At 39.0% G+C, this 26,665-nt stretch overlaps 3 protein-coding genes and 1 pseudogene across 4 annotated transcripts; 3 read left to right on the top strand and 1 right to left on the bottom strand.

The window, feature by feature from the left end:
• Window positions 1-21: 21 nt before the first annotated feature.
• Window positions 22-5,900, bottom strand: LOC121800147. The gene is made up of 9 exons (XM_042199736.1): window positions 5,771-5,900; window positions 3,898-4,013; window positions 2,596-2,825; window positions 2,161-2,412; window positions 2,003-2,079; window positions 1,539-1,908; window positions 857-913; window positions 404-465; window positions 22-326 (listed from the first exon to the last, which is right to left on the bottom strand). The coding sequence occupies exons 2-9, from the start codon at window positions 3,986-3,988 to the stop codon at window positions 275-277; spliced, it is 1,191 nt and encodes a 396-aa protein (XP_042055670.1). The 5' UTR covers window positions 3,989-4,013; window positions 5,771-5,900; the 3' UTR covers window positions 22-274.
• A 2,701-nt stretch (window positions 5,901-8,601) lies between these two features.
• LOC121799435 lies at window positions 8,602-10,855 on the top strand (annotated as a pseudogene).
• A 3,787-nt stretch (window positions 10,856-14,642) lies between these two features.
• Window positions 14,643-18,465, top strand: LOC121800145 (PGR5-like protein 1A, chloroplastic). Of its 2 annotated transcripts, none has more exons than XM_042199732.1 (11): window positions 14,643-14,961; window positions 15,726-15,841; window positions 16,012-16,108; window positions 16,209-16,309; window positions 16,560-16,616; window positions 16,973-17,049; window positions 17,191-17,242; window positions 17,700-17,810; window positions 17,892-17,989; window positions 18,066-18,141; window positions 18,226-18,465. In XM_042199732.1, the coding sequence occupies exons 1-10, from the start codon at window positions 14,769-14,771 to the stop codon at window positions 18,133-18,135; spliced, it is 972 nt and encodes a 323-aa protein (XP_042055666.1). In that variant the 5' UTR covers window positions 14,643-14,768; the 3' UTR covers window positions 18,136-18,141; window positions 18,226-18,465. The 2 variants fall into 2 exon arrangements, with proteins under 2 accessions (XP_042055666.1, XP_042055667.1); XM_042199733.1 differs by having other exon boundaries at window positions 18,066-18,146.
• An 851-nt stretch (window positions 18,466-19,316) lies between these two features.
• Window positions 19,317-26,117, top strand: LOC121800144 (expansin-A7-like). The gene is made up of 3 exons (XM_042199731.1): window positions 19,317-19,482; window positions 25,143-25,458; window positions 25,713-26,117. Exons 1-3 carry the CDS (start codon window positions 19,317-19,319, stop codon window positions 26,023-26,025), a joined length of 795 nt encoding a protein of 264 aa, XP_042055665.1. The 3' UTR covers window positions 26,026-26,117.
• The last annotated feature ends 548 nt before the right edge of the window (window positions 26,118-26,665 follow it).

Below are 26,665 nucleotides of genomic sequence, written 5' to 3'. Positions count from 1 at the left end.
AATCCAAACACAAAATGAGGATGATAGGCAAATGCAGAAAATATGCTCATATATGACGGTTTCTCAAGGAGCAAGTAAACAGTTTCTATATACAAATTCATTGATCATTCCCTAAAAATACAACAAGAATTACGCATCAATTCAAGTCCCACGGCTCAAAATTATAAGTAGCAAGAGTTTAAAGCAGGATCCGCTTCGCGGAGAGACAGAAACAACAACAGCTCATGTACAGCACAGCATGTTTAACAAAAGAATTGAAGCCATGAAGAAGCACTCATTCGAGGGATTGGCTGTAACTCCTTTTCTTTGAGCTGCTTGCCGATTGCCTGTTTTATATAAATGCTCAAAATTACAACCTTATGCTTACAAAACATTCAATGGAGATATGATATGAGCAACTTACGAATCATCAGATCGTTCTTTACTAGATGATGACTTCTGCAAGCTCGTGGACCGTCCAGCAGCCTGTGAAATATGCATCAAGTCTCATTTAGCCTCTCATAGCCAACCCAAGTATCCTTCAATAAGTAGTTGAAAACAGCAACAAAATATATATGGCACTGCGAAACATACATCTGCCTTTTCTTAATGGGCAAAATCCTTACTGAATTATTAATGCCGTTTGGGTCTATATCACTATGTCCCTATAAAAAATTATCAAACTGGAACAGTTTTGAATAACAGCCACGACTATAGTTTCTGGCACAAATGTCAGTACTATCCCAAAAAATGGCCAAAAGAGTACATATAGTTGTCTAGTAATGTAGACACTATGGCATGTTTTGTGTCACACACACTGACACACATAATACAAAGAATCATATGAAATTATGAACAATAAGTATCAAATACTAACAGTGATGTGTAATCTTCTGGTGGCTTGAGTATGAGCTTCGAGGTATTCTTCATATGTCTACAAACAGATATGAACATTGTAACCATCAGCAACACAGCCTCTGCTGTAAAGGTCAAAGTTGAGAATTAAATATATTTGAAGTTCGCATTAATCAAATAGGTCAACCAAACCAAACAGTAATAAACATCATATAATTGCTTGACCAACAGATGATAGATTCAATGCATTCATACAATATCAGAAAAGGCTTTAACAGTAATCAGATTATAAAAGTACAATTCCCAACCAATATTACAAATTAGAAACTGAAAAAATGAGTTCCTACTTATTTTATTATATGAGATAAACAGCATTGCTAGTTACATGTATGTGATTCCATAAAATCACTTAAGCAAACCACCTTGATTTGAGTGTCAACTAAATTCAATAGCAAACTACATTCTGATTAAATGTACTTGATTCTATAACTTTCTGTGTAGAAGAACTAAGCACCAACTTTAATAAAAGAGATGTTTCAACAAATAGATTTATAAAAAGAACAAGAAAGACAAAGCTCCACTAACAAGTTTTCTCACACCCCTTTTGTCTCTGATCACTTACATCACCATGGGAAGACTACACCAAGTAGTAAATGCATGATCTGGTAATTCAGTAAAGCAGCATGTGATGAAACAATCCTTACCATTTCCAGAATGTCATCTTCAGTGAAATTTCCAACATCAGTGCTCCTTTCTGCTGACAAGCCCCAACTATCAGTTCTAGAAGAACTATTGATCTTATTAGTTGAACTTCCACTCATCTGACTATGCCTTGACAGTTTTACTTTTGATGACCCAGGACCTTCACAGATATTATTCAGTATTACATCAGCTCTCTGGTGAGGCAACTGAAACCTACTTGCTTCTGCTTGATGGTGATAAAGTAAGGATGGATAAAGTAGAGGAGACATGTGCATTGGATTTGGAGGCACGTTAAAATCCTCATCATGTACTGGATGGAATGGGTCTATGTAAGGTCTTCTTGTAGAAAAATCATCCCTATAGATTTCATCCCTTCAATAACAAAAATTATACAAGCAAATTGCCGAAAGAGAGAGGAAGATATATAGTAATGTTTTATAGATTAATAACTGGATGTAAAATATACCTAAGCAAGTTAGTGTTCATATCAGCTCCCTCATCAAGAAGCTCACAAAGAGCTGCCCCTATATCCCCAGGTAACTCCTGACAAGTATATACCCGATCATAGGTTCATGTAGCAACAACAATACATCAGAAGGCTCTTAAAAAGCTCAGACAAGATACCTGACAGTCTCTACTAATTTTGACAGGTTTGAACTCATTCCAGGGATTTTTCAGATGGAGTGTCTTCTGAAAAGGCAAGTCCTGTAAGCGCAGCCATTTGACTTTAAAACTACGGCCCCAAGGATTACTTTTCCCACTTCCTTGACTCCATATGTTATCCCTTCTCCAACCAACGGAAGACATCATTTGAGCATATCCTTGGAAGAACCCACTCATGTTGACACTAAATATAAGAATAACCTTGCCAGAATTCTGCATAATCACTTAAAATGTATTATTTGTATGATACTTTCTTCCTAATTTTTAGGCGGAAATCATCTAGCACTCTAAAGAGATGAGTCATCTTAACTCACACCTTCCCACTTCCTATTATACATTAACATCAAAGTAATTACTAAAATCATATTACATGAACAGAAAAACAAGAAATGTTACTTGAAAGGCTTCTTCAATAATGGGCTCATTCATTACTTGAGTGGCCCAAATTCCCTTCTTTATTGACATTTGAATATTTTGATGATTCAAGCTCTTGATAACAAAATATCTAGTATTATTCAAGTTATTCTTCTTTATTTCACTTGACGTTCCCACCCGCTCACATGAATGCACTTGCTCCTCAGCAGCTGAGTGGCATGATTCCTCATTGGACCTGCCTCTTGGATGCACTACAAAATAATTCCAGATATTGTCATTCAATTATAGACTATGCAAAGGTTAATTCAGTTTTGCAATGCACATATGCATTCGACCACATTTGGAAACAAAGAAACTAGTAAGCAACTCAACTGTATGAAATTTTTTTATGTCATTGGTTAAAGGGGGAGTAACATTGCTCCTGGGAGAAGCAGAGAGGTTATATATGCAGGATAGTCATTTATTTTTAGCAAATAGAAAACCTAACACTAAAACAATTTCAAACAGATATTCTAGTCAATTACACTGCCTACGATTTGTGTAGGAATTCAACAGTCAATGATAGATCCATCAAACATGAATATTAACATAGTGAAGTTTTAATGACTCAAACCATGTAGATGTCTTGTACAGATCATCTAAAACTATAGAGCACTATTAGCACTGCTTCCATATGCAAGACATTATCATAAAAATCTTAGACTAAACCTAATATAAGTTTGACAGAGTGTGTTTCTGTTCAGCCACTCATAACAAAGTGTAATTTATCAATCAAACTTAAGTTAATCTAAATTCCACAAACCTCGTCCTTCACTAATAAAAATAAATGACAATATTCTCATTTTCTGATTTTCTTTTCAATAGCTAACTTCTAGACTTCGCTAAATGGCCAGATGATAGTCTCTCTCATAACAAACTAATATTCTGTACTTCGTTAAATGGCCAGATGATAGTCTCTCTCATAACAAAATAATATTAATACTATAAGCCCAATTTCATTGTTCACTGGTTCGTATACGCAACTTTGCAGCACAATGAAGATGGCTAATGCATTTAGCTTCAGCTGGCTTCCTTTCTTTGGAAGTCTCCATTAATAGTCCAAACTAATGATAATTCTTGAACAGGAACTGGATATATAATGACTTTGAACAGGAAAGCATCAAGAATATACAGAAAAACCATGTCCTGGGGCTAGTACTGACTACTAAAACTCCACTGACATAATCCTGACATCAGAACTACACAGTTTAAATTTCATTTCTACAAATGCAGTAATTGAGAGCAAAACTAGGATGAATCGGGAAAAAGGAAAAGAAAGACCACCTGAGTCATGCAAGTTCCTCGTGTCTCTTTTGGATTCAGTACCTAGAGAATCAATCACAGGGATAATTTCTCTTGCAGTTTCAGACGGCATGCTTTGGTGGCCTGGCCCCCTAGCTCTACAGGAACGAAAGAGATGAAAACCATAGTTAGAACTTTAAAACCCTTGCTCACAACAAACTCACACTAATAACTGAAAACTAAAATCGAGAAACAAAATACGTTAAGCATACATACACATGCTTTAAGACCAATATCTTGCACAAATTATGTAACCAAAGAAAACACTAGTTAGCTTTATGGTAATATGAATTAGGAAATACTAGAAGCAGGGTTCATCAGAGTGACACAACCATGCATCATCTTAACCCAAAGATTGTAATTTTAGAGCCAGAGACCCAGTTGGAATCATTTGAATTTCCATACAATTAGAATCTCCATATAGTAGCAAAATGAACATGAATATCACATTACCAGTGCAGCAATCCATCAGACTCAAATAGATAAATAAGGTTGGAGAAGGAAACAACAAGATTGCAAACTAGGGAAGTATCAAGATTGTTTTATGGTTTCACTAACTATATTTGAGGACACACATTTATTCTTCATCCAAGGAAAAAAACATAGTGTCAGGACAGATACAGTTCCAGATTCATTATAATATAAACCACATTGAACTGTACCTATGGGGGATCAGTATTCAGTAATGGAAAACCATTAATTATGAAAAAACAGCAAACATCAAAATAGACACTAAAGATAAACATGTTATTATACATACAAAATATAAATCTTAAAAGTTACAGCCCCAAGGTTTAAAACTAAATGTGATACATCCTTGTTATTGCTCCCGTATTATGTTATGTCAACTCAAGACTCTAGAGAAAGATAGAAGCTCTCACAATCAGTGAATTAGTATATAAATGTAACAAAAGAGACAATAAGAATCATAGTAAATAAATGGCTGGTCTCTATCTCTCTCACCAAAGCTTATAACAAATTGCACCGCAATTCCACATTTTCAACTCTAAGTACTACTAATAAGGTTAGACCGATTTATGGGCGCAAAACCATTTTCGTTAACCTTTGAAAATGCATAACCTAATCATAATACATTAATCCAAACGCGTAGAAAATAAAAGTATTTAAAACAGTGTAACTTTACTGCCATTCTCTCTGGCAATTTACCAATCTGGATAAAGTTATTGTAATAATGTAAACCTATGTATTATCCACTAAATCCAACTTAGTCGTTCCACACAGTCCCATAGCTACATTCACAAGCCCTTACTGTATAATATCTTATCTATTATCAGAGCTCCCTTCTAGGACCTTCTCTGAGTGTGTGGGAGACGTCTAAGTACTTAAAACTAAATCTTTTCATGCTTTCTTCCTGACCGTTTTCTAGTTCCATAAATTAACTAATGCCACATCATTCATGTTATAGAGAGTTTTCCGCAACTTCCTCATCCACTGAGACAACTGTCTTATTAATGAAACATGGCCTAAATGGCATCTTTTGATAGCTAAAATTGAAGAATTCAATCAAAATTATCTTCTCTTTTGCATTCCTTTAACCAAATGCCACTAGAAAAAAACAGTGGAGTATAAGATTGGGAAGAAAAATTGATGGTGCTCCCACCCACCACACAGCCACCGTAAGATGAAAGTGATTACAGAAGGAAATTAACTTAAAGAAGTGCCAAGAGCAACCACGCAACCCAAAACGAAAAAGAAATATGTGAAAAGTTTTAGATTGTTAGCTCAGTATCCAAATTTAAACTCGAACATTTTATGTGGGAGAGTGAGTGAGCAAGCAACAACGAATATATGCAAATCAGAGCAAAATAATTAAGGAAAGCAAGCTGCAACGTACCGTCGAACGAGAGAGAATTGGTTGAGGGTGTCTGTGAGAGACAGAGAGAGGAGAGAGAAACGAACGAATGTAGCAAGTGAAAAAATGATAGATTTTGCCCTAACCGGTTGGGTTGATATGCAAAAGCCCTCTCTTTATTTTTCCTTTTTTTAAAAAAAATAAATCACACATCATTATTCCACGACTGCACGTGTTTGAGTGCGGTAGTTCGTGGTGTCACGTACGTTAAACGCACTAAGTTTTCTAATTAATATGCATATGAGAGATATCAAGAAGTTAATATGAGGTTATAATTTGATAATTTCAGTTATATAGTGGAGTAATGATTTAAGATTGCATTAGACGTAAATTATCTTATTTCTTGATTGAATAATATGAAAGGTTTCATACATAGTTATAATATGTGGGATATGATAATATCTTAACAATAAAGTGTATCAAATCTAATAATATCATAAGCAACAACTATGATAAATCAATACTAACTTAATACTTAGGTTAAAATCTAATAATATGTGGGATATGATAATATCTTAACAATAAGATATGTCTCGTATCAACTCTTCCACGGTTAAAATCCACATTTTCCTCAATGTGGGAATTACGAAGCAACGAAGAGAGTTGGAAGTGACCGCTTCAGCGAGGTATCTCCTCCTGGATCAAACATACTCCAAATAGTTGAATATCTCCATTCGCACACTTCTGGCTCCGAAATGTGTAAATCGAGATGGAGGAGTCCCAAACTTTCTTCGTGATCAAACTCCAGCTCCTTCACTCTTGTCCTTCTTGTGATCCTTTGAAGCCTAAGGGGAGAATAAGCTCCCAACGTGCCACATCCACGAAATCTTACAACGTGCCCAACCCTCTTGGGCTCATAACCGAAGTGTTTCACTTGTCCATCTGAAATGAACATTTGACAACCTTCATTGGAATAAATACAGCACCAAGTGACACTTTAGCCAGTACTATCACATACATCAAATGCATCTCCACAAAATTGTTTCATGGAAGAATCACAACATTCCAAGCAAATTTCCAACACAAGATGTGCATTTTTTTGGAGCACAACCCTGAAATCCCCTTTCATAACCGGCATGAGAGTAGCAACAGGCAACAACATTTTTAATTGGGTATCAATCCTATCGAGGCTGCTCGACGGAGAGATTTCTTTAGGAAATGAAAGTCGTTGGTCTTCGGGGTTGCCGTCTTTATTTTCCTTAGTTGCGTGATTATCATTGGGTAAGCTAGTGACTAGACTTGATACATTTTCTGTATACGAATTAGCTGCATCACAATCTGTGACTTCATCTGCTTCTATCTTCAATTTAGAGTCTGTTGAAAGCACACGGTCTTGCTATCACAATGCTCCTCTTCCACGTTGTACGATACTTCTTTCATATTTTTAGCTACATCCTCACCAGTAATTCACGAGTGATCCACCTTCTGATCTTCAAAAAATTTAGCAAATAACTCAATATTGGAAATCGCCGATTTCCCATTCATCTCAACGGAATACCTTGAATAGGGTTGGGGTCCCAAGGTATTGGCCGCCGCTGTTCGATGAGGATCTAATTCTGCCAAGCCATAATCCCGAAGGCCGTACGGGGCTGACTATGAAGTTCATTACCCTATTTCTTCAGCATTTCGGCACCATTAATTTCATAAGACTTCAATTCAGCTTGATTAGCAGCAACCATAGTGTTTCCAGATTGAATTTGTGTTATTTGCTCTTGATACATAGATTGTCTCTGCCTAGATAAGGGGTTTTGTATACTTCCTTCACTCGAAATGGAATCTGGAGAAACCAATTTCAAGCCACCACTATGTGATTGTACCTGCGGCTGGATTTGTTGTACCCTCCTGTATCCACCAGGATCCGATCTCTCATCGTATGAAACAACCCGATTTGGGGGATCGCCGCCAACCACCATCGGTACCCCAACAACCACCCCACCGGTAGAAACTTCGGCGGCCACGAAACCCCCTGCCTCGTCCGTCGTCGTAGTCGCTGCAAAATTGACATTCGCCGCATCAGATCCTTCGAAACGCGAGACTTTCATCTTATCGTAACGTGGTTGCTCCTGACGAAATTGATCATAATGGGGTGTGTCAGAATAGCCTGCTCCGTCATGTCTACCCCATGCGTTGTCCCACGCCGTCGGTTCTCTGCCGCGATAACCCTTGCTGCTTACCCTGTAGCGCTTCCACAGAGACGCACCAGGTAGGGGTGCGTGCTGCGGCCCACGCGATGAAGTACCGCCGCAATTACCCATGCCGCCAAACCCTAAATGAGATTGTGACGAAACTGCAGTTGTCGGCGTCAAAATTGGTCTGTGCCGCACCGTTTCTTCTCTCCCACGCTGCCAATCCAAATATGGTGGATCAGGGTCAGATTGTGACAAAACTGCAGTTGTCGTCGTCAAAATTGGTCTCTCCCTCGCCCAATCAGAATAGGGTGGTTTCGGATCGGGCATTGGCGGTGGCGGTGCGACGGAGTTCGGCCGCTCAGATGAGTCCAGCCACGCCTCTATGCGAGCCAGCGACGCTAGTACGTGTTCAAAGGCCAAGGCCGTCATATCCCGCACACCGGTTGACGACGATGAAGCCTCCAGCCCGCGGGTGGTTCCGGCGGCCAAACCGACGAGCGGCTCTGCGCGAATTCCAGCCCGATTCGCCATGCTAGATTGAGCTCTCAATGAAAGCACCACTTGTTAAGGATGTACTCCTTAACCGTTGATAAACTCCTCTGTGAGGTCGTGGGAATCATTTACCCGTCGATCGCACACGACAAGAATTAGGGTTTTTGAGAAGAATAAACTAAAATGCTAAATTATCTTATTTCTTGATTGAATAATATGAAAGGTTCCACAAATATATGGGATACGATAATATCTTAACAATAAAGGGTATCAAATCTAATAATATCATAAGCAACAACTATGGTCAATCAATACTTAATAGTAATAAGATATGTCTCTTCATATACACAAATAACGACTATTGAAGGAATCCATAATAAAAAAAAAATCGAAGATTCCGATGAATGAAAGACAAGAGGAGAAAGTAGGGTGGTAGTACTCCATTTATGAGTCAGCCCCAAATTAGGAGTATAACATGGCCGGCGACGAAGAAACCCCGCCGCTGCTCATCCTCCATCACCTCCCCAACTTCAAGCTATCGATCTTCGCCCTCCTCCGCTCCAAATACACCGTCCTCGACCCGCCCCACCCCTCATTCCAGGCACTCTCCAAGGCCGCCCGCCTCATGCTCTGCGCGGGGCCCACGCCCGTCACCGCCGCCGTCCTCGACACCTACCCCGCCCTCGAGTGCGTCGTCGGCTCCAGCGCCGGCATCAACCACTTCGGCCTCGCCGCCTGCCGCCGCCGCCGCGGATTACGCCTTCGGCCTCGCTATCGATGTTCTGCGCCAGGTCTCCGCCGCGGATCGGTTTGTGCGGGGCTGGCTCTTGGCCCGTTACCAAAGAGTATGGGCTTGCCTCAAAGGTACTGTATTTTTTTTTATGTAAATTTGTCGTTTATGGAGTGGAGTACTTTATTATGGCAAAAGCTTATTTTAAAATAGGTGGATTAGGTCTATGTCTTTTTTGTGTAATCAAAGTTTCAAAAATTGGACAACTAGAGATTCTAAACTCTTAAGTCTTAACTAATATAATACTAAACCATAGCAGTTGAAACTTGAAAGTATACGTATCATTATCAACAAGGCGGAGCCATAAATTTACAGGGAGGATGGTAAATTTATCTATGATGAAAATTTAAGAATTTTAGAAAGGACATTTTGGGTGAGAAATTAGAAGAAATAAATTTTTTAATTAATACTTATATATACAGAGTAGAAAATATGAGGTGGGGCAACTGCCCCTCCTATCCTATGCCTACTCCTCCTAGTTTAGCCAACTTTTATATTGATGATTCAAGTAAAACAAGGCATGGAACATTGTGTCTAGACTAGAAGAAGTCAAATAAAGAATAATATATACATAGACAAGTGTTAGAATGCAGGTCGGATATAAAAAATCATTTTTATTTAGTTCATATTAGTACTTAACTTTTTTTTTTATAATTTTTATTTGTAAATAATTTTTTAACTTAACGATGTTAGGAATAAATATTAAAATCAAAATAAACATATAAATAACACTGATATGGAGTAAATAAGAGCATATATTTATTTTCTATTTTAAGTTTTTCAAGACACAATATTTCATGCTTATCATTTCGTACACTGCACAAGTAGAAGCCACAAGGGACTCAAACTTATACTACCAAACTACAGGTTTACTATTTGATACTTTATGTGAATTATTATGCAAGAGTCCATGTCATCAAAACAAATCATGAGAAAAATCTCCTTTCTACATTTCGTAATCGAAATGTATATAGCCTGATATTTATTTTACACCCTCCCTTGTCTTTAGCTAAAGCTAAATCAAATTTTACTAGTGGAGTAGTAAACTACACTCAACCTACTCTTTCCTGCTATGGCTAAAATCTCACATTGAAATATGTATGTTGTGAATCAAAATGTTCAGGTGAGTGGAAAAAGAGTTGGTATAGTCGGATTAGGAAGCATAGGTTCAAGAGTAGCCAAGAGGTTCGAGTCATTCGGGTGCACCATCGCCTACACCTCCACAAAAGAGAAACCAAACATTCCCTACACTTTCCACCCCAATGCCGCCCTCCTCGCATCCAACGCAGACATACTGGTTGTCTGCACGGACGAGACGCGCCACCTCATCAACACCGATGTCATGGCGGGCATAATCGTGAACGTGGGGCGCTGGTCGATGAGAAGGCCCTGGTCGAGATGCTGGTGAAGGGTGAGATTGGGGGTGCTGGTTTGGATGTGTTCGAGCACGAGCCTCACGTCCCGCGAGAGCTCTTTGCGTTGGATAACGTCGTCTTGTCCCCGCATCATGCTGTTTTGACTCCGGAGTCGTTTGGAGCCATTGAGGAACTTTTACTTGCTTTCTTCTCCAACCAGCCTTTGAGAGCATCCACAATAGCGCCTAGCGCATCGCCTAGCCGAGCGTCGGCGCTAGGCGATCTATTGCAGCCGCCTAGCGGATTTCGCGAAAAAAAACCGCCTAGCGCTCGGCGGTTCCGTGGCGCTAGGCGGTGCGCTGGCGATCCGCTAGGCGCTATTGCAGCGTCCGGATCGCCTAGCCCACCGCCTAGCGCGAATTTTTAATTTTTTTTTTGTTTCTGAAACACTATATATACGCGACTTGCCCGTCATTTTCATTCGCACCACTTGTATTAACGAGTACTCTCTCTATCTTAATTTCTATACAAGATCAACACCTAGAAATGAGTAACGCCGGTGATAGTGGTGGGAGTGGTGGGGATGCTGAGGAGTACGAGCGTATAATGAACGAAGCGCTAGAGGCCTATACGAACCGTGAGATTGATCAATGGATGCAGAGGGCCTTGCAGCCGGCGGTACCTCGACCTCGACCAGTGGTACACCGCCGAGCGGTGATTGATCGTGATCACGTAGCTGCACATCAGCGCCTATACGAAGACTACTTCGCACAGGAGCCGCGGTTCAACGCCAACCTTTTCAGGCGCCGTTTTAAGATGCGCAGGTCCCTGTTTATGCGTATTGTTAACGGATTGAAGAGTTATGGGCGCGGAGGACTGCACGACGTTAGTTTTTTTTTATGTAATTTTTTTAAATTAATGTACTTTTTAAATTTTATTAATATTAATGAATTTTCTTGTTTTTGTGTCGTAAATTTAATTCCGTATATTGTGTGATTGTTAATTATTTCATTTTGTACATATTTGTTAATAGTGATGTGGATAGTATGTGGCTAGGCTATGGCTGGCCTATTGCTGGGCTATTTGCTTGTTTTGATGATGTGGCAGGAGGATTGTTAGTGCTGATGATGTGGCAGTGACTAGGCTATTGTTGGGCTATTCCTATTGTGGATGACCTGAGGGCTGAGGTGCAGCTTCAGCTTGACTCATGAGTTGACACACGATCAATGTATGTTTATTGGAATAAAGGATGCATCAACTGAAAATAATGTATCCAACTTATAATGCTTATTTTTCTGATTTGGATGCATTGACTTGTCTAATCTTCCAAGTAATATAGGAGTACTCCCTTCATCAACAAAGCATTGGCTTATTTTGTTATTTGGAGTACCTTTTATTTGTTTTAAGTGAACTTGTGAATGGAGTTTCCACTAACTTCTTATGCCTTCATAAAATCAAACAATTGTCTAGTCAAAATGAATTTTAAATCGCAAACAACAAGAAGTATTTGTTTTGGGTCATTATTTATAAATACACAAACTTTGACCATTTTCTTATTTTCTCCCTAAACTTGGAGTTTTGAATCATAATAATTTTGAATTTGTTATTTCTTCCCCGTGAAATAAAATTATCTCTATAATAATAATTGTATAACATGGAAATTTTGTCATTTAGTATTTTGTTTTCAAAGATTATGATACTGGTTAAATTTTGACAGAATTTTAGTAATTTAAATTATAATTATTCAATTTTACATAAAGTTTGGATTTTATTTGCATTTATACCATAATAAAACTTTTAATTGAAATTATATGATATGACAGTCATGAAAATATCATCACGAATTAAATGATATATTTGATTAACAAAGAAAATAATTACCATTTTAATTAAATAATCAAGATATTACACATGATCGATTATAAAAGGAAATGATGTCGTTTAGCTTCAAATTGGAATTAGGCCATCCACAACGCTGTTCCTATACCGTTCCTTAAACTACTATTTGCGGGCCCCAATGTACTTTTTTACTCCATTCCTTAACTAAGGAACGGAACCTGCAACCCTCCGTTCCTTAGCCGTTCCTTAAATTACTATTCATTCAATTTCATTTCTTATTTTTATTTCCAACTCAATTCAATTAAAACAAACACACTTTATTAAAAAACACACAACATTAAAAAAAATTACAACTTAAACTTAAAAAATAAAAAACACACAATTAAAATCCTAAAAAAATAAAAAACACACAATAAAAAACACACAATTAAACGTGGGGAAATAAAAAAACTACTCCGCCGGCTAATCATCCTCCGGAGGCGGTCGAGGTTGAGGGGGAGTCGGAAGGCCAAGTTGTGCTGCCATATGCACAATTCCGTTCCACCAGGCCGCGAATTGGGCGTACGAGAAGCGGGAAGTGTCCGCCATTGTGGCGGTCATGTACGCCACCATAAGTGTGTCCGAGCCTCCCCGCGTGCCCGATCCCGAGGCCGGCTGGCTTGATTCGCCTTGGCCCTTCCTCGCTCTAACGCGTTGAGATCCCACCCACTGGAGCCGTCACCGCCGTAGTTGCCGTCGCCGGACATTTTATGTAGAGATTGAATATGAAAATTGGAGAGGAAATGATGTTGGATGTGTGTGAAATGAGAATGAAGTAGGAGTATTTATAGAATAAGAAAATAAAAATAAAATTAAAAAAATAAAAAAAGTTAAAAAAACGGTAATATTATCGTTATAAAAAAATTTAAAAAAATCAATTTTTTTTAAAAAAATAATTATTGCGTCAGCAGGTGACGTGTCCCACTCGCGGGCCGGGGAGTGGGACTCACGCACGCCGCGGGGAGCGCCACGTCGCCGAAGCGCGTGGCGGCACAGATCGTGCCGCGTTTCGTTCTGTCGGCACCCGGCGCGGAATGGGAATGGAACCGGGACGAAACCATGTGCCGCAACGCCTTCCGCGGCGAAACCGTTCCGGCGGAACGGCACGCGTTGCGGGTGCATCTCCAGTAAGACTGGACGTCAAATAGCCCTCACATAGCTTTCACACTGCCACATCATCAGCACTACAATTCACCTGCCACATCAGCTTGCCACATCAACTGGACATCAAATAGCCCTCACATAGCCTTCACACTACCTATCCACATCACTAATAACAATTATATAATTTAATTTACATTCGTATCAACATACGGAATTTAATTTACGAGACAAATACATTTAAATTGAATAATACTATTAAAATTTCAAAAAGTACAATAATTTAAAAAAATTACATTTAAAAAAATTACATAAATTTACATAAAAACTAACGCCTTGCAATCCTCCGCGCCCACAACTCTTCAACTAAATCCTTTTGGAGTCGAATATGAGCCTCCGTCTGACGCATGTCGGCATGTGATTGGAGGAGGGCTTCTTCATCGTGAGGTATCCCACCTCGTACGTTGGCGGTGGCGACGCCGTGGCTTGGACCGGCCTCATTATCGTCGTTGGCCCAATCAGTCAGTTGTACAGCTTCATCTTCGACAATCATGTTGTGCATGATAATACAGGCGTACATTACTCATTTCTTAAATTGATCTTGTACAGAAAGTAAGGTAGAGAGAGAGTACTCGTTAAAACAAGTGGTGCGAATGAAAATGACGTTCAAAGCGCGTATATATAGTGTTTTCAAAAGAAAAAAAAAATAAAAAATAAAATCTGACGCCGGTTTGACGCCGATCCGGTACCCACAATGGCGCCGTGAGGATCGGCGTCGGAACCGGCGTCATCGCGCGAATCGGCATGGCCACGCCGATTTTGACGCCTTCGCCGACGCCGGTTCCAATGGTTCGGCGTCAGAACCGGCGTCGGCGAAAAATCGGCGTCGCGATTTTGACTCCGGCATTGGAGATGCTCTTAAAGCGATAGAGAATTATAATGCAAAACATGTGGGAACCGTCATCCACGTGTCAGAACGAGGTCGGCCTGAGATGATTTCGAAATCAAACAACGCTCCGACGCGGCAGTTCCACAACAGTAGTAAGAAGAAAACAAGCAAATCACCAGATTTTGATTACCAACAAAAACACAAACTCACTCAAATTCCCCACCACACATTCCCATTCGCCTTATCTCCAACTCCTTCCCCCTCTCCCACTAATTTCCCACATCTTTCAAATGCACCCATTTCCCCAAAACCGCCTCCCACTCTCCTTGCCCCGCCGCCGCCACAGATGGCCTCAAGACTCGGCTTCAACCTATCAAAACCCAATCTTTTCACTGCCCAAATCAGAAAACCATTCTTCTCCGCCTCTTCTCTGCCGTCCCCAGCTCCCGTAGTTCACTCTCTTCAATTCGCTTCCAACAAACTGACTTTCCAGCGCAGACTGCTCTGTATATCTCCTCAAGCCACCAGTGAACAACCAGGTTTAGCTACCAAGCACCTAAAATCTATGATCATCCGATACAACTAGTATATGATTGCTTGTTTCTCTAACTATTTTAGATGCCTTTTGGTGTAATTCTAAGCCATCTGTCACTTCGAACAGAGTAGAGTTTGAAGATTCCTCAGTAAAATTTTACCTAGTTATGACCTATTTTGTTAGGAAATCGACCCAATTAACCACGAATATGAAATAGATATGTTTATCTTACTTTTGGGGCGATGCAAAGCCAAATTTCACTATATAAACTTTGGATACCATTTTTGAATATAAGTCCCCATTTGACCCTGTAAAATGAGTTAGTAGAATGTGGGTGAAAAGAAATTCTTATTGTGGGACAAACCAAAATGACAAAAATGGACTCTTATTGTGGGACGGAGGAATTACAATGGAAGAGGGGATATATAGGCAAAAACAACCAACTTAATGTAAATTGTACGGAAGCTTTGTGGTCTAATGAAATGAGTTGGATCGCGGTGATTGTGGACTCATTTACTTCCTCTCAAGCTCCATACTTACTCAACATATTTCACTCTCCAATACCGAAATAAAGCTTTTTTGGATAGTTTAATAGTTTGGATTTGAGGAAGCATTTGTTCCTCTTGAAGAACCACCCCCTTGTGTATTGTTGCGTTAAAGGCCTAACAATTTGATGTAAACCTTTTGAAACATTGAAGCATTTAAACATGAATATAGCTTTGCAGTCATTTCTTGTACTACTCATGTCGACATATTTATTTGTTACAGGTCAGGTCCAAGAAGATGAGGTTGTTGACAGCAATGTCTTGCCTTATTGCACCTTAGATAAAAAGGAGAAAAAGACGATCGGCGAGATGGAGCAGGAGTTTCTGCAAGCACTTCAAGTAAATATTCACATTCCTTCGTTTTCAATTACTTAATTTGTTTTTATCCATTTATAAGCCTAATTTCCAGAAATTTTGAAGATTTATCTTCATTCTTAGCCTTGATCAAAAGCTGGATGTACCTTATTTTTGTATAATCATTTATGTTCTGTGATATTACGCAACTGCAGGCCTTCTATTATGAAGGAAAATCTATCATGTCCAACGAGGAATTTGATAATCTCAAGGAAGAACTCATGTGGGAGGGAAGCAGTGTTGTAATGCTAAGTAATAACTGTTTCTTCTTACATTTTCCGGTTTTTGCAGGGCTTTGGATATTTCGTAATGAATTTTCTTATCACTCTGACTTCCTGTGTGTTCGATTCAGGCGCTGATGAACAGAGGTTTTTGGAAGCTTCAATGGCTTATGTATCTGGGAACCCGATTCTGTCAGATGAGGAATATGATAAGCTGAAAAAACAACTAAAGGTATATCAGCATAGGGCAAGAAAAACAATGTAATATCAATGAGAACTATCCACGACATATCTTTAGATCTTTGGGGTGAAAAAGCTCTTCAGATTTTCTTTTAAATTAACTTTGGAAACTTGTTTGTATTTCTCTGTGTTTGATGATGAACCGTCTTCGTTATTTGCCTTATTTGATATCGTGACCTTATTCTTGGACTTGTTTTGATGTACCATCCCTTCCTTCTGCTGATCTATATGGTATCTTGTAGATTGATGGGAGTGAAATTGTGGTCGAGGGGCCTCGATGCAGTCTACGTAGCAAAAAGGTTTGCTGCTCTCCTCCTTCCTTGCATACACGAGGACCAATGCTTTCATGTTAAATATAAATACATTGGACTCTTCTCAACAACGTCAATCGCATTATATGTCGATCCCCTCAGCTATCCAACTTGATGCTACATTCTAAGAAAGAAACAGATTCACTTAGAACTCTCTTTCTCTTAAGATTATTGCAGCAACTGTATATAAAATGAAATCATTTGTTGCTGAAGGAGATCCTCTGTGTATTGTAATAGTTTTGTATTTCTGCTGAAAACATGAAAATGCTTCCTTGTATCAACCTTTTTGACTATTTTATCATACTTAAGTGGCCTTCTGTATCTCATTTAGTTCCGACGCGCAGGTTTATAGTGACCTTTCTGTCGACTACCTCAAGATGTTTCTTCTGAATGTGCCTGCAGCTGTTGTTGCATTAGTATTGTAAGTGACATTCTACCGCCGAACTATAGTTAGATGTTACTTGATTTCATTTGCATCTAAATAGTTTGCATTTGCGCGCCTATATCTTCTTTTAGAAGAGTGTACAGATACACCACCGTAACGAATATCCTCTATTTGTAGGTTTTTTTTTCTTGATGATTTGACTGGATTCGAGATCACTTATCTCTTGGAGGTAATCCAATACTGGTTTCTGTAAATCGTCTCATCTGCATCCAACATCCTAATATTTTGCATTGATCATAAGATTCACATGAAACTATTGGAAACGGAAATTTGAATCTTAGCACAATGCTCATCATCTACACTACTCTGCTTTCTGTTAGGAAATACGAAACACATATAATCATGAACATAAACAAAAAAAACACATGAATTGTTTAGTGTGTATCTACATCTGCCGGTAATGTCAAGCCATAGATTTCACTATATAATTTTTGGATGCAATTTACAATGAGAATGGGATATATATAGGCAGAAAAGCGAACCCTAATAATCCTTTACACAATAGGAATTAGGCGGGGCTTAAATATATAAATTGTGCTACAAATGCCCAAACCAGTTAACTTTCTTTAAGGCTTCATACTCAACAATTTTTTTTCTATGTTAACTCGAGAAAATTGTCTTTGCAGCTTCCAGAGCCATTCAGTTTCATTTTCACATGGTTCGCAGCTTTGCCACTCATACTATGGTTGTCTTTCACCTTCACAAACATCATTGTAAAAGACTTTCTGATCCTAGTGGTGAGTAAGGCTCTCCTAAACTATTGAATCCCGGTCTCCTTATTGAAGTTCTCAAGTTGTTCGATAAATATAACATTCCAGGGACCATGCCCGAACTGTGGCACGGAAAACACTTCATTCTTTGGTACCATACTGTCCATATCGAGCGGGGGAGCCACTAACAAGGTCAAATGTTCAAAGTAAGTCAACATTCCTGTTGATAATCGCATTTATGTCTGTCATTTTCCTAACTGTGTGTTACAACATGATTCTCAGCTGTGGCACGGACATGGTGTACGATTCTAAGTCGCGGTTGATTACGCTGCCTGAAGGAAGTGAGGCTTGAACTCAGGTAAGGTAATCCTCTTCACTGTTTGCTTCTCTTCAGTTTTATGAATTAGAATGAATTGTAAATCCAAGTTATGTTGCTCATCAGGAAATATTTTTGGTTAAATATGCAAATCTTCGAGAGCTGGTGTGATTCAAGGGGAAAGAATGCATAAGCAATGTAAATGTGAGTAGTTTGGTATGAGAAGGATGCATATATTAAAGATGTATCTTGTGTATATTATTATTCTACACATAATATATCAGACAGGTTGAGGGACTTAAAGAAACGAGATTGCCAAAAATCATAAATCATAAATTATTATTCTACACATAATTATTATTCTAATTTATGTATGTTTTGTGACATACAAGATAAGGCCATTTTTATGCTTATGGACTTATTATTTATAATGACCACAGACCACAATCACTTCATGGTACATATTAGTATAAAAGTAAGACGACTTTTTGAAATAAAATTTTATTTAAGAACCTATAATAGCAATATATTAAATTATCCCCTCTAATTTAATGTAGATGCAATTGCATAATAGAATGAAAAGAAGTACATATTTCAAAAAGAAAGAAAACAAAAACAATAAAATAGTGGATTTAAGTGTAGAAGAGAGAAACATATTCTAGTACTATATAGTATAGCCGTACTAAGTAATTTTTAATAAGTGAAAGTACAAGAAAGTCAGAACATATTTTAAATAAAATTGAAAAGAACTAATTTCGTAATTTAAAAAAAATACCAGTAAACATTTATTTGAGTGTTTTGCCTCTATTTAATCCTTATTTGGTCAAATTTTCTTATCCACTTGCCGCCCCCTATTTGTAATTAGAAGACTAAATTTCTCAGGCAATTTTCTAAATTATAAGATTAATTCCATACATTGAACTTCTAATAAACAAACCAACCAAAAACCATAGCACCATACAACAAGACATGCCCGCACGTCTTCATAGAATTTAGGTGTTACAAAATACGAGTGCATCAATCATTCCTCCAAACCAACCTCTAAATATTAAAATTTTATACCATTTGACTTAGAATTGCACGTTTGTGAAGGTCACGTAGTAGACTACTCAATATGTACAATGCTAAAACAATATAAATATCTCATTTTAATTAGCATCACACACAAATATAGTAAGTACATTATAAGTAGAAAATTAAACAAAGCTAAGGAAACAATGGCTTCTTTGCTTCATTCATGGCGCCTAATCTTCTTCTTATCGGCGGCAGTGGCCTTCATTGGCAAGGCCGCAGCCGGATACTCCACTCCGGTGTTCCGGCCGACTCCTTGGAAGCTTGCCTATGCAACATTCTATGGCGATGAGACAGCGGCTGAGACTATGGGTTAAAAGGAAACTTGCTTTTTCATGTTTGAAAGCAATGCAGCGGATATTGCAAAATGGTAAGCTTAGTTTTTCATTAATCAATAAAATGATAGCAATTACATAGCATTATATAAGGATTCATAGAAGGATCTAGACTCCTAATCGTCCTAGCCAAATCAGTTACGATACTCAACCAATAATCAGCTAGGATGAGAATCAATTCTGCTTTTCCATCATTCTCACAACAACATCCTTCCAGCTCATCATGTGGTCCTCATTGTGAGCTGGAGCATTCACAAGATGAGATGGATCAACTTCTTTGCCTTCCACGTTCATAGATGCAGCATGACATATATTACTGATTTGCTTCTTCTTTGAGTCATCTTCACTTGCATTGTTTTCAGAACTGAGGGATCCGCTAACACGCCCCCTCAAGCCTAGTGTAGATTGAGCAAGGACTCCAATCTTGTTGCGTAATCTCACATAGGATTGATGAGGTAGTGGCTTGGTAAAGATATCAGCAACTTGATCCAAAGAGGGTACATGCCTGAGATCAACTTCTTTTGCCAATACTTTATCTCGAACAAAATGCACATCTAGTTCAATATGTTTAGTTCGAGCATGCAAGACCGGATTAGAAGCAAGGGCAATTGCACTAAGATTGTCAACCCATATTACCGGTTTGCCTTTTGCTTCAATCTTCAACTCAGTTAGCAATGATTGAAGCCAAGTTACCTCTGCTGTAACATGAGCAAGACTCCTATATTCTGCCTCGGTGCTAGATCTTGCAACCACAGTTTGTTTCTTGGCACACCAAGAAATGAGATTTCTGCCATAATAGGTGCAGTATCCACTTGTAGAGCGCCTATCATCCACATCTGAAGCCCAGTCAGAGTCACAAAATGCGGAGACATGGCCATTTGATTTTTGTATATGAATTCCATGATCAATACTGCCAGATAGATATCTTAGAATCCTTTTTACAGCCTTCCAATGAGTGTCCAATGGTGCAGCCATGTATTGACTCACCTTATTGACAGCAAAATTAATATCCGGCCTAGTGATTGCAGCATACTGTAGAGCACCTACTATACTTCTGTAAAGCTTTGCATCTTCCATAGGTTGACCCAAGACTTTACTGAGATGACAAGAAGAGACCATAGGTGTAGGACAATCTTTGGCATTCTGCATATTCACCTTCTTTAAAAGATCCTTGATATAACTTGACTGGCAGAGATGAAGGCCTCCTTCAGTAGTCTTGATGACCTCCACACCAAGAAATAAGTTCACTTCACCAAGATCCTTTAAGGAGAAATGACTATTGAGCTGATCTATTACTTTCTGAATAGAAGGTGAAGAATTTCCAGTAATGAGCATATCATCTACATAGATGAGTAAATAGATGGACTCACTGCCTTTATGTCTAAAAAACAGAGACGCGTCAGCCTTGGATTGAGAGAAACCAAGGCTGATGAGTACAGAGTGGACTGTAAAAAACCAGGCCCTAGATGCTTGTTTTAAACCATAAATTGCTTTCTTCAATTTGCACACCAAGTGAGGACCACCTTGCTCAAAACCAACCGGTTGTTTCATGTATATATCTTCCTCCAGATTTCCATTTAAAAAGGCATTGTTAACATCCAAATGAGTGATATTCCAGCCATGAGAAACTGCTACGCTCAAGATCAGCCTAATAGTAGGAGGTTTAACCACGGGGCTAAAAGTCTCATTAAAATCAAAACCGGGCTGCTGAGCAAAGCCTTGAGCAACCAGCCTTGCCTTGTGCCTAGCAATGCTCCCATCAATATGCAGTTTAAGCTTAAAAACCCAAGTACAACCAATGAGATTCTTTCCCGGTGGAAGAGTGGTTAAAATCCAAGTTTTGTTCCTGAGAAGGGCAAGGAATTCAGCTAACATAGCTGCTTTCCAGACATGGATAAGGAGAGCCTCAAGAGCAGATTTGGGAATGAGATGTGATGACATGGTGATGCTATAGATTTTAGGCTTGAAGATTCCAGCTTTGGCTCTAGTGGTCATTTGGTGAGTGGAGGCTGTAACTAGCTGAGAATTAGCCGAAGCTGATTGAGGAGGGGATGAATCAGTAGCAGAGGGTGTATCATCACTATTAGGGGAAGGGATGAGATCGAGGTCTGGTTGTGGAACGATGGGAGAAGGGGCACGAGTAGATGATATAGAGGTAGATGAGGGAGAAAAGGTGTGTGATTCATCAAACTGAGAGGTATTAGGAGATGGAGTACTGGACTGTATTTGAGGAGTGATGAAATTGCCCAAAGGGAGAGAAGGTGAAGAGAAATTAGGAGTAGAAGAAGAATGATTTGAGTGATCAGTCAGATATGGAAAAACTGATTCATCAAAAACAATGTCTCTAGATATGATGACTTTGCCATTGGGTAAAAGTGCTTTGTATCCTTTATGGGAGGGGCTGTAGCCAATGAAAATGGCACTTGCTGATCTGGGCTGGAGTTTGTTTTGGTTATAGGGTCTGAGGTAAGGATAACAGAGGCAACCAAAAGTCTTGAGAAATAGATAATCTGGTTTGGTATTGTGGAGCTTTTCAAATGGAGATATGTTGTTTATGGTTTTAGAGGGTAAGAGATTGATCAGATGCGTAGCTGTAAGGAAAGCATCGTCCCAGAATTTGCGTGGCAATCTTGCTTGAGTGAGAAGTGACAAACCGGTTTCAACAATATGCCTATGCTTCCTTTCAGCCAAGCCATTTTGTTGTGGTGTATAAGGGCATGAAATTCTATGATGAATCCCGCACTCTTTCAAGTAGGTAGTGAGAGCCTGAAACTCTCCACCCCAATCAGACTGAAGAATCTTGATTTTGAGAGACAACATAGTTTCAACCATCATCTTAAACTGTTTAAAAACTGTAGCAACATCACTCTTATTTTTTAAGAGATAAATCCAGGTAAAACGGCTATATTCATCAATAAAAGAAACATAATAGGTGAAGCCATTTCTAGAGATGATGGGTGATGGTCCCCAAAGATCACTATGAATGACATGTAGAGGGGTAGAACACTGGTTCTGAGACAGGGAGTAAGGCAATCTATGGGACTTAGATACACAACAAGAATGGCAAAGATTGCTTGGTTTCATTGATGAAAATGGAACATTACAGCTGCCAAGTGCAGTTTTGATAACATCAAAAGTGGGGTGTCCAAGTCTTCTATGCCACAAATTAAAGCTTGGAACAGAAACTACATCACTAGAATTAGAAACAACAGCAGGAGATGTCAAAAAGGCTGAAGGAGCAGTCTGTTTGGCTTGATTGAAAACAGAATTGGAGTTGATGCTTGAACTGTCAGGAGAAGATTTCACTGTGAATTGGTAGAGACCATTGTTAAGGATTCCCTGAAGGACGACTTCCTTGGTAGCTTGATCCTTAACAAAACAGTGAGAAGGGTGAAACTCAAAAAAGACCGAATTATCTTTGGCAAATTGTGAAACACTAAGAAGATTTTTGGTAATTTTTGGAACATGAAGAAGATCCTTAAGCAGCAAATTCCTATTTGTGTATGGAGATTTAAAATGAGCTTCACCTATATGTGCAATATTCATGCCATAGCCATCACCAAGTAAGAGCTTCTTACCTCCATTGTATTCGGAGCTGATGTTCAAGTTTGACAGATCATTTGACACATGGTTGGTTGCACCAGAATCTGGGAACCATGATGTTGAGCTGGCATTCTCATAATTATACTCTGATGGATAGATAATAGAAGGAGAAGGTGTGGCAGCTTGGGGTCTTGACTGAACAAGGTGAGCTGATGGTGGAAAATGTTGCTGTTGATGGCCTCCTCGTGGTGCTGTTGTGGCAGAGCTAGGCTCATAACGATACCAGCACTTATCGGCGCCGTGCCCTGGCTTTTGACATAGCTGACATATCAACTTTCCACCACTGTAGCTTCTTCCTCCTCTCCTTCCACCTCTGTTTCTTCCTCTCCCAGAACCAAAAGATCCATCACGATTGAAATTTTGGGTAGACTCCTTTCTTTGCCCAGATTGGTGTGCCAAGTTCAGAGAAGGTTGTGATCCTTCCATACTGCCCACTGTATCATTCTCTACTTCAAGTCTAGTTTCAAAACTTAGAAGAAGGGCACACACATCTTGCACGGTCCATGGTTCAGATCTAGAGGAAATAGAAACAACTGCTGGATTATAATCTCGTGGAAGCCCACCGAGTATAGCTAGGATTTGATCACGATCTGAGACAACATATCCAGTGGCTCCCAACATGTCACAACAAATCTTCATTTTGTTGAGGTACTCCTGCATCGAGAGATTTCCTTTCTTCAAGTTTTGTAGCTGCGATTTATACTGCATAATTTTTGCCATGGATCTGCTTGAGAAGTTGGTGATGAGAGCTTTCCAAATGTCTTTGGTAGACTTCAGACCTACCACAAGGATAAGTGCACTCTCTGATAGAGACGACAAAAGCCAAGCTGCTAGGCGTTGGTCTTGGCGACGCCAAGCTAAAAAATCAGGGTTCGGCACAGATCCTCCCGATGGGTCAGCCACCATTTGATCAGGAGTTGGCTCTTCCCCGGTGAGAAATGATTCAAGGCCATAACCCCACACAGTTGCTTCAACCTGCTGTTGCCACATAAGGAAATTGTTATCTGTTAATTTCACAGATATTGGTGGATTCTGCGGCAGTGCCGGAATATTGCCGAAATTGGCTTGAGAAGTAAAAGAAGAAGAGCTTAAAGCTTCATTGGCATTTGACCCACCGGAGCCTGCCATTTCAAAAGATAAAAGAAGATAAAAACTATAATAATAACAGAGCCAGGATCAAAATCCCGCTCTGATACCATAAAAGGAAACTTGCTTTTTCATGTTTGAAAGCAATGCAGCGGATATTGCAAAATGGTAAGCTTAGTTTTTCATTAATCAATAAAATGATAGCAATTACATAGCATTATATAAGGATTCATAGAAGGATCTAGACTCCTAATCGTCCTAGCCAAATCAGTTACGATACTCAACCAATAATCAGCTAGGATGAGAATCAATTCTGCTTTTCCATCATTCTCACAACAACATCCTTCCAGCTCATCATGTGGTCCTCATTGTGAGCTGGAGCATTCACAAGATGAGATGGATCAACTTCTTTGCCTTCCACGTTCATAGATGCAGCATGACATATATTACTGATTTGCTTCTTCTTTGAGTCATCTTCACTTGCATTGTTTTCAGAACTGAGGGATCCGCTAACAGGTGCGTTATCATTTATTTTCATTGAATAATTTAGCTTAGTTAATTTTTTTTATTAAGTAGTTCAATTTTTAATTGGTTATTATACGTTAAGAAAGAATATTGTACGCATATAAATCTTATTATTATGATTTTTTTTCAAAGTTATTGTGTTTATAAACAAGAAATTAGCACCTTGATATACTCCTATACTACAGTCTACATATATATAGTGCATTTAGATTATTTTCAACAAACTAACTAACAAATATTGTGGTAAATAAATTGTACCATCAAACTCAATGACGTGACTCATACAATGTTTGCAGCTATAACAAGTGATAGTATTATAAGGTGAATATTCATAAAGCTGCATCAAGACTAAAAAAAAACTAGCTATATTTTTGGAACAAAAAAATGTATAATTAGAATAAATGGATGCACGTACGATTGTAGGTGGGGCTTGTGGGTACGGGAACTTGTTCAGCACTGGATACGGCACAGACACGGCGGCACTGAGCTCGGTGCTATTCAACAACGGGTACGGGTGCGGGCAATGCTTCCAGGTGCGGTGCGCGAAATCACAGTATTGCTATAAGAATTCGCCCATCGCCACCATCACGGCCACCAATCTCTGCCCTCCCAATTGGTCCCAGGACTCCAATCACGGGGGGTGGTGCAACCCGCCCCGCACCCACTTCGACATGGCCAAGCCGGCCTTCATGAAGATCGCCCAGTGGAAGGCCGGCATTGTGCCCGTCCTCTTCCGCAGGTATGTAGCCTTCAATCCATATATAAGTCTCATCTTATTTCCTTAATTTATATGATCGTATAATTATATACTTATTTCATAGTACTATACTATTAGGCTTGGAAGTATTATTACTAAAACATACTCCATCAAAGAAGTTTTAAAATGATGTTACATAAAAATTACCACTAGACTGTCTGCTTGATTTCCACATAATATAACTATTAGTTATATATTATGATGATGTCATTTTATACACGTTATTTAACCTGCAGGGTGACATGTGTGCGCAAAGGTGGCGTACGGCTGGCGTTCCAGGGGAACGGATACTGGCTGTTGGTGTACGTGATGAACGTGGGCGGAGGTGGGGACATAGCCAACATGTGGGTGAAAGGCAGCAAGACCGGGTGGATCAGCATGAGCCACAACTGGGGCGCCTCGTACCAGGCTTTCGCAACCCTCGGAGGCCAGTCGCTTTCCTTCAAATTGACCTCCTACACTTCTCACCAAACCATCATTGCTTACAACGTTGCTCCTTCCAACTGGCGTGCGGGAATGACTTACACTTCCAATCTCAACTTCCACTAATTAATGCTCGATAATTCTGTTTTCTTAGGGAAATGCTCGTTAAAATTATGAGCAACGACATTTCAAATATGAATAAGAGATCTATATGTATTATTATCTACCATTCTACCTAATAATATTGAGGAAATCTGTGATTGATTCTCTACATAATCTTGTAGTTACGTTCATGCATCAAAGTTTTCATCTTCTAACTAAATTTTTCCTTTGTCTATACACCATTAATAAAAACACTAATTAATAAAGGTGTTCGTGAAAATTTGTACATCAATAACTAGATATAAATAAAGAGCCAAAATGATTTGACCATTCTATTTTTGGGATCAGTCAAATACCAGATTTAGGGGCATGTTGGTCCACTAGAATGAAAATTTGGACTATGAAGCCTTGAAGATAACTAGATAAGAACCAATCTTTGATATTTAATGAGGAATAAAACAACTTTTTGAAATTGAAGGAAATTAAGTATCTCTTTGATATGAACATAAACTATCAAACAAATCCAATTAAACTGAGAGAGGAGATTGATTATGCATTTTGTATCAGCTTGATTAAAATACAGTAATACCAGATCCTAAAAACAGAAATTCATTTCCCACAATGGATTTCTTTTTCATGGGTTTATATACTTTAACAGGTGGGA

Source organism: Salvia splendens, chromosome 4 (assembly GCF_004379255.2).
Source record: "Salvia splendens isolate huo1 chromosome 4, SspV2, whole genome shotgun sequence".
NCBI classification, from domain to species: domain Eukaryota; kingdom Viridiplantae; phylum Streptophyta; class Magnoliopsida; order Lamiales; family Lamiaceae; genus Salvia; species Salvia splendens.
Note: the sequence above shows the minus strand (reverse complement) of the source record. Positions and strands in the feature narration are given on the sequence as shown.

What these genes read in the sequence shown, in the direction of transcription:
- LOC121800147 (XM_042199736.1), bottom strand. Translation starts at nt 3,988, where the DNA reads ATGCCGTCTGAAACTGCAAGAGAAATTATCCCTGTGATTGATTCTCTA. An exon ending in GAGGAACTTGCATGACTCAG is followed by an intron (nt 2,826 to 3,897) that starts GTGGTCTTTCTT and finishes ATTATTTTGTAG; the next exon opens with TGCATCCAAGAGGCAGGTCC. An exon ending in ATGAACACTAACTTGCTTAG is followed by an intron (nt 1,909 to 2,002) that starts GTATATTTTACA and finishes TTGTTATTGAAG; the next exon opens with GGATGAAATCTATAGGGATG.
- LOC121800145 (XM_042199732.1), top strand. Translation starts at nt 14,769, where the DNA reads ATGGCCTCAAGACTCGGCTTCAACCTATCAAAACCCAATCTTTTCACT. An exon ending in AAGCAGTGTTGTAATGCTAA is followed by an intron (nt 16,109 to 16,208) that starts GTAATAACTGTT and finishes TGTTCGATTCAG; the next exon opens with GCGCTGATGAACAGAGGTTT. An exon ending in AGATCACTTATCTCTTGGAG is followed by an intron (nt 17,243 to 17,699) that starts GTAATCCAATAC and finishes TTGTCTTTGCAG; the next exon opens with CTTCCAGAGCCATTCAGTTT.
- LOC121800144 (XM_042199731.1), top strand. Translation starts at nt 19,317, where the DNA reads ATGGCTTCTTTGCTTCATTCATGGCGCCTAATCTTCTTCTTATCGGCG. An exon ending in GACAGCGGCTGAGACTATGG is followed by an intron (nt 19,483 to 25,142) that starts GTTAAAAGGAAA and finishes GTACGATTGTAG; the next exon opens with GTGGGGCTTGTGGGTACGGG. An exon ending in GTGCCCGTCCTCTTCCGCAG is followed by an intron (nt 25,459 to 25,712) that starts GTATGTAGCCTT and finishes TTTAACCTGCAG; the next exon opens with GGTGACATGTGTGCGCAAAG.